The sequence below is a fragment of the Pteropus alecto genome, unplaced genomic scaffold (genome assembly GCF_000325575.1).
Source record: "Pteropus alecto unplaced genomic scaffold, ASM32557v1 scaffold101, whole genome shotgun sequence".
Classification (NCBI taxonomy): Eukaryota; Metazoa; Chordata; class Mammalia; order Chiroptera; family Pteropodidae; genus Pteropus; species Pteropus alecto.
The window spans coordinates 8,664,463-8,672,194 of NW_006432945.1; the positions used below are offsets into that span (position 1 = coordinate 8,664,463).

The 7,732-nt window shown below is 43.9% G+C and overlaps 1 protein-coding gene across 3 annotated transcripts in view; it reads left to right on the plus strand.

Moving 5' to 3' along the window:
- RGS8 (regulator of G protein signaling 8) overlaps positions 1 to 7,732 on the plus strand; it is a 22,213-nt gene that overhangs the window by 5,366 nt on the left and 9,115 nt on the right. For all 3 annotated transcript variants that reach the window (XM_006907759.2, XM_006907758.2, XM_006907760.1), the window contains 2 exons: positions 315 to 416; positions 1,224 to 1,288. In XM_006907759.2, the coding sequence (XP_006907821.1) occupies positions 315 to 416; positions 1,224 to 1,288 (167 nt within the window). The remainder of the gene's footprint in view (positions 1 to 314; positions 417 to 1,223; positions 1,289 to 7,732) is intronic.

Genomic DNA, 7,732 nt, shown 5'->3' on the forward strand with positions numbered 1-7,732 from the left:
TAATTTAGAAATTCTTCCAAGCTAACGACCTTCATTGACTTACCATCAACTTGCATGTCAGCTTTAAAAAGCATTAGGCCTCTAGGGGCAGGGGACCTATTACTATTCCTGTAGTCAAGACAGGGAGTGAGAGTGTCCCTTGATCTTCTAGGTGTTTCTCCTCTTGTTCATAAAATCTTCAGGGGCCGCCCGGGGAGGGACGGGGAGCGGGGAGGCAGTGCTGGCTCCTTCGGCAGCAGCTCCGGGGGCTCTTTGTGGAGCTGACAGCTATTATCATGACAGTCCCCGTCCTTCTGCCCCTGTGCTTGTTGCAGGAACAAAGGGATGAGGACTCGACTGGGATGCCTGTCTCACAAGTCAGACTCGTGTAGTGATTTCACAGCGATTCTTCCCGACAAACCCAACCGTGCTCTGAAGTGAGTAGTGAGCAGCATGGGCGCTTGGCACCCCTGGGTGGCCACTGTGTGGTGCCCACCATAGGGCCATGGGACCCAGTCTTCTCTAGTGAGGTTTGGACCCCCTGCCTCTTGGCAGCTTCTTTTATATCCCTGGACACAAGAGAGAATGTTCATTTTCCTTTTCAAAACATATGACTTAATGCAGAATACTTTTTTTACTCCTTTCACTTTTAAGAAAACCACATTACTCACCACTCTGACAAAGCCGCGGTGAAGGACGTTTTTTGATTCTACTTAGTTGTCAATCCGAGCTCTTGATTTGGAATCGAACACTCCAATCTACTGTCAAGATCTGCTTGGGTTCAGATAACCTGGATTCAGTGCCTCTACTGCTGGCACTGGGTTACAGGATGTCACTGATGTTACCTCATTTAACATTCGCAGGTTCCATGATGGGTGTACGTGTCCCCCCAAAGTCAAAGAAATTAAGGCGACAGTAAGAGTCATGAGTTCAGCCTAACTTTTCTGACTCCAAGATCAGCTTCTTTCCATTGTTATCTTGACCTTTTTAAATCATGGATTTACTTAGCTTTGTTTTTCAGGCTGAAAGTCAATATACTAAATTCACTGAATTCCAATTTTGGGATTTTCTTCTATCAGTTACTTCAGAATATACAAATTTACAGTGACAGAATTTCAGGGATCCGGGCATGGTCTTCGTTTGACCCCGGTTATTCTGATTCATTCTCCTAAGTAAACCTCGGCGGTGGTTAAAGGAGACGGTCATTTCAGAAATATTCAAGAGGGACATTTCTTCTTTTCTAGGAGACTATCCACGGAAGAAGCCACAAGGTGGGCAGATTCCTTTGATGTGCTTCTCTCCCATAAGTGTAAGTAGAATTCAGGTTTCATCCTGTTACGGCAAATCGTCCATTTAGTAAGAGGTGCACCAAATGCCCACCATGATCCAGGTACCGTGCTAGGTGTCCCCGACAGCCCCAGTCCCTGCCCTCACAGAACCCCCTGTCTAGACAGGCATTTAGATAACAAAGCATAATTTACATGGAATGGAAAGAGGGCCTTCTTTTCTGTTTTCTGGGTTGAAGGCGTGGTCCCAAGGAGCCTTCACGTTCTCAGAGATTTAAGCAAGAAAGAATTTAGCTTAGGGAGTTGGAGTGATGTGTTCAAAAGGAAGGAGAGAGTCCAGGTCCCTCCCAAATCTTATTTACGAATTGAATGACCTCCCGCCAAGCCACTGGAGAGCCTCGGGTTACTCTCAGGGAAATGAATAGTCTGCGAATTTTGTTATTTGCTCGAGGTGGCAGAGTTTTGATTTTCTTGTTGCTTTTGATTTGGGGAGTTTCCTGCCCCCGCTATATTACACCCCTCAATTTGTAGCAGGGTGCAAGTTTTGCTAGGACGCACTTCTGCCATGGCTCCTCTGCCATTTTCCCTTCTCCTCATCTTTTATGCCTTTCGTCTCCCACAGAGCAGAGATAGTTGTGCATGTTTCGATGTGGGGAGGGCACTTTGATGGTGGCCAGACTTTTCGGCCCTGTCTTTTTTCTCATCACGAGCAAGTCCAAATTCACTGGAGGAGCGTCAGATACATGGGAGTGGGAAAGCAGGGCTGAGAAAGGGCTTTTGAAGAGACAAGAAGGTTTCACACAGGTATTTGGTGCTCCCCTGGAATTCATCTTGTCAATGTTAGAAGTCCTGATTGATCTGGGAGCAAAAGGGTTGCTTCTAGTTTCGAGATTTGTTTCCACTGAATTGGGGACCGACAAAGTGAAGGGTGTTGGTTCGTAGTCAGACCCGTGTTCTCGATTTTGACCCGGCTCAGCTCCTAGATAGTTGAGTGGCCCTGACGGAGTCCCTCGGTCTTTAGAAGACGTCTTTAGAAGTGACTTTGCTTTCAACGGTATGAGCAGTCTCCTCTGACTATGCCTCTGATCCTAATACCAATTAAGAAAAATTCTTCATTAGATTTTACAATGAAATGTGAAACCAAGGATAAGCACATATTGTAGCAAGTAGTTTCGTGAGACAAGTAGTCATTTTAGCGTCTATGGATTACACATAGGAAGGAAAACGAGGCAGTGTAGAGACAGCATATATAACATATGGCTATCCCCCCAAACAGAAGCTTATGTGGCTCATTTGCCAAAGTAATGGCATATGTAGGATAATGCTTAGGGTTTGACAGTCATGCCTGTTTTTTATGAGGCTATTCTGACTTATTTTCTGGAGTCTGGTTAGGCGAAACGAGTATCACTAGCAGTTTGCACCTTTTCTGGCTGGATTCGATTCAAGGTCATCTTGAAGTTTCATTTCTATTTCAGGCTCATGACTGACTCACTTAGGCCAAGTCCCTGAGGCTGTTTCCTCATTTTAAAACGGGGATAGAAATACCTGTGTGCCACCTGTCACCCGGATATGAGGATCTTTATAGGAAGACACCTTTGGATAAGTTTGGGTTCTCGATTCAAAGGTGTTTTATAAGAATATGGTGGTAGCTCTTTTTTAAATGATGCTTTTACTCATCGAAGGCAAAATAAAGATGCCTTGAGAATAAAGTTGCAAATTTTACTGCCAAGTATTAACGTTAAGCTGTTATAGACAGTTTTTGGTGGTCAAATGAATGGATGGAAGCTTTGAGTATGTTTGGGTTACTGCAGTGGCAAGACCTGGAGATTTAAGAGGTTTAATTTTATTTGTTTGATTCGATGACTTTTAGACCTGAAGACACTTGGTTCTGCTTCTGTCAGGGATGCTTTTGGTTTCCAGGAACTCTGTGACACTCTGCTGAGCTGGAGATTCCACTAAGGGGCGAGAAGCTGACGCCAGATTGCTTCTTTGGAAAACTACTACAGAAATAGGCTTTTTATACTTTGAAGTTCTGGGATTCTTCTTGGAGTCTGATGTTCTGTTTTTATTTCTGTGCGGCATGGAAATAAAAAGCCAATGGAGTGAATGTCTTTGAGAAGAAAGGGGTCTTTGTTCAGGGGTTACCAGCAGGATTTCAGGGTTTTAGAACTTGAACACTTACTCCCCGTGAAGGCTGTGGAGGAGTCAGAGTTCAGGTTACCTTTAAGAGCATTGACAACTTTCTAAAGTCTAATTAATTTAGGTTAGTATTGTGACTCAATTAGGGCTGACGAAGCTTCTCCGCAGGGATTGCGTGTGTGCTGGTCCCTTAGGAGGGACAGAGGTTGATCAGAGGTGTGCAAGGCTTTCAATTAAGACAACAAAATGTCCTAAAAAGTGAAGAAAGGAGAATCACTGAATGACTGGGCTCTGGGAAAATGTACATTAGTCTAGAACTTAGTCCCTGGTAATTCTCCATACTTAGGCAAGTTTTCCTCCCCGAGTTTCCTATTTCAGAAAATTTAGATAATTATTTTTCAATCCACAGAATATACTTGCTATCCTTGCTTTGTTGGGTGTTTGGGGCACTCATCTATTTTTAAAGAAGTGTATCGAATATTCGTTATGTACAAAGTCTATGACGAGCAGTTGGCTGGCTGACGACTAGATAGTCCCTCCCTGGTGAGACAGTGCAACTTTCTGAGAAAACAGACATGCATACAAATAACACAAGAGATCATGCAGTGTGCTGACTGCAGGCGAGGGGGCCTTAAGATTTCAGATAGCATCTGTGCTCCTCTTAAATTCTACCTGGCAGTGTTAGAAGTCCTCACTTCTGAGGGCAGAAAGGCTGCTTTTCAGTTTAGAGCATTGTTTCCATTTCATCAGGGAACGTATTCCTGCACAATGAAGAAGAACCTGGGCTGGTAGTAAGGTTTTGACCCAGCTCTGCTACTCAACAGCTGGGCGGCCTTGATGGAAGCCCTCGTCTTTACTGTGAAGGACCTGGAGTAGGACGTCTCGGAGGCTGGATCCGATTCTGCCCTCTTGTTCGAGAAGGCTGTCTGTAGCAAGCCTTGGCAGTAACTAGTCACCTTAGGGCAGGTGGTTTGAGTCAGCGCTGCCTGCAGGGTTATGTAAAACTGCTTTCAAGACGAAATGGCTGGAGCATCCGGGACTCCCGTGTTATGACGTCTTTTCCTCTCCTTGGTAGGGTCCCACTGTGCAGGGAGCACCTCACAGATTCCAATCTCAGGGGGAAAAAAAGAAAAAAAGAAAGCAAGTTCACTATTTTTTAAACCTGAAAAAAAAAATCTGGAGGGCAAATATTTGGAGCAGTTTTATTTCTGATCACATTTGCTGACAAGTGCAAGTGCGAAGCTGAAGAAGCACCCACGGAGGTCTGGGAGATAATCACTTGCTGAGTGCTCTCTCTTTTTTAACTAACAAATGAAAAATGAAATTAAAATTGCTGATGGCTTCATTAGATAGGGAAGGATTTCTAATGTGCGTTAATTTGGCGTCATTTTCCTGTTCATCCAGTGGCAATTACAGTTGGTATCTGAGTTGTGCACATAGTCTGCCCCCCAGGCTGTGCGTGTGCACGTGTGTGTGTGTGTGTGTGTGTGTGTGTGTGTGTGTGTACCCAGAAGCCTTTCTGTCTCTATGGCTCATACCCGGGAGAGTGAAGGCCCCAAATTGTGTGTCTCTGCTTTCATTCCTCACCAGGTTCAGGCATATGCTTGTTATTCATCCAGCTTTTAGTGGGACATTCAGTCCTTAACTGAATCAATTCTCTCTTCCTCTCTCTCTCTCTCTCTCTCCTTCCTTTGTTTTTTAGTGCTAAAAGTTGGGTTCACTCCAGTTTTAAGGTGCAGGTGTAGACAGGGTTCCTTCCCCTTTCCTCTCACCCCTTTCAGCCTGATCCCATCCCTGGATGACAGGGTCCCTCGGCCCAGGCATCTCTTCGGTCCTTGGCTTTGTTTCGTTATTTTTGCACGGAGCATGGCTGGTCTACGCTGACCTGTCCCCGCCAGACCCAGGGAAGGCTAGGTTAGTGGAATAGTACAGTTGAAAGCTCTTTTGCATTTTCGGAATTAGCATCCATCTCTGAGAAAAGGAGACCAATAAAAAAGCTTTTAATTTTTAAAAATTAGCCTTTTTTTGGGATAACGGTTGAGATACAGAAAAATATAATGACTTGACCTGGTCACACAGCCACCAAACCTAAACCCAAAATCAACAAACGAACACTAAAATTACCATCTCACGAAATTCCTTAATTATTCGTCCAAATGGTCTTTAGCTTTAGAATATACAGTTTAGAAATCAGGTTTCATTTATTGCTCAGCCCACCCCACATCCCTCTCTAAGCCAAAGGCTCTAGAACAGTGTAACTCCAAGTGCGATCCAAGGAAGGATTTCTTAGACCCTGTGGAGAGCTGGCGAGAAATGAAAATTCTTGGGTTCTCCCTCAGACTTACTGAATCGGAATCTCTGAAGATGGGGCCGAGCTCTCTATTTTTCCTCAAGCTCCCCAGTAACGTTTCTGCCCACTGAAGCTTGGAAAACACTGCTCTGAAACACAAGCATGTACAAGCATGAACCTAGAGCATCTCGGTTTAGTGCTCGGTAGGGCAGGTGGTCTGTAATTTCCAAAAAAACACACTAAAGGCTGCATCACAGCTTCCCAGAGTTCTCAGGCCGCACATCCCTTTGATGGTAGGTCATCTGTGTATCGCAGATTCCACATATGTAGCAGGTATGGTGGAAGGTGTTTGCAGTGGAAATAAATATGGTAGGTGTGCTTTCTGGATAAGTTGAGGATGAGCATTAGATAGAAATATGTGAAGTAGAGGTAGGTGGAAAAGGAACTTTTCTTTCTCCTCGCCATCTTCTCTACACTGTTGTAATTTTTACCTGCACCCAGGAACGTGGATCTGTTTACCCTTTATAGGAGAGCCTGGACTATAAAAGGCAACTATTAAAAGCTTATTGAAAAATGTTCAAATGAACGCAATTGGACAGGCCTCCAATGCCCATCTTGTCCCTGCCCAGCTACGTGACCTTTGGCAAATGACACAAACTCTGCGAACCTCGCTTTCCTCATCTGTAAAAGGAGAGCGATGAGACTTAGCTTATAGAGTCCTTGTGAGAATTAAACGTGATGACAGTTGTGAAAGGCTGAGCATGACGATTTATTGATACACAGAGAGGCTCCATAAGAGATAACTATTTTATTATTTTTGTTATAACACAACATTAAATTCATTGAGAACACAGGCATTTCATGCCTCCTATATGCTAGAGATGCTGTCAGTTTCTCGTGCCCCCAGACGGCTGGGGGTCGAACACTGGCGGTCGGTGGGGCCATGTTAGAATCACAGGAGGGCTTATTCGAATCCCATAATACCTCACCCTCTCTGCCTCATGAAGTTCTGGCAGCCCTTCCTCACCCCTTCCCAGTTCGTCCTCAATGTACGTAAGAGAACCCCTCTGGGAGGTAGTTTTTAAAAGCCCAGTAGGTGAATCTGATATGTGCCCTCCTTGAGACTCCCTGTGGTCTTCTTGTTCAAACCAATGAGACAAATATTCCTGGCCACTTAATTTATGAAATCATTCAGACTGTCGAGGGGTGGACATGGAGTTTTATAATACTTCTCTGGTGTTAAAAAAGTCACTTCTGAATGCTAACCTTTCCCTTGTTAGGGGCGCTTGTTTGCCTCTCGTTTAATAGGCAACTTCCTTGCTAACGTCTTACAGCAGTTGCAGATACAGGCTCTAGCTTGCTCTTTCCGTGGCTTGATTCAGCTTCTGGTTGACAAAATAGGAAGGAATTTTGGAACAGTAGTTGTAAGACCCAGGCTGTTCTTACTCTTCTGCTACCGTGGTTTAGGAATAAGAACCCATGCGACCTTTGAGCTGCACCATTTCCTTGTTCCTAAGAACTCCCGTGTCCTTTCTGGCTCAAAGGCTCCAACAACCAACCATCACATCCTACTACTATTATAATATATCATCTTGCTATATATATACACCAACGAAGGAGAGATCATTGAAGAAAATTATGTTACTATAAGACAGAAGTCTAATTAGCATACCAATTGCTTGCCAGTAAATGCCAGTAACTGGAAATAGTTTGTTCTCTAGATAATTTCTCTACCTAAACCTTCCTTAGCCCCAGTTATGTTTCAAAACAAACATTTATTTGTTTATTTTATCAATAACTCAAAAGAAAGGCTTTGATCCTGACGCTATTCTCATCATAAATTTTAAATTAGTGAACTTGGTTCTGAATGAAAACGGTTTTGACTTCACAGTTAGAGCGTATATCCTGGATTTTATACATGTATTTTCTTCTCCTGTTCTCTGTCTGACCTTGAAACCCATTCACCAGTTTATTTTTTTCCAGTTGATCAGGGATGCGAGAGAACTCTGGTCTTTGGGACTGTACTTTGGTAAACAGT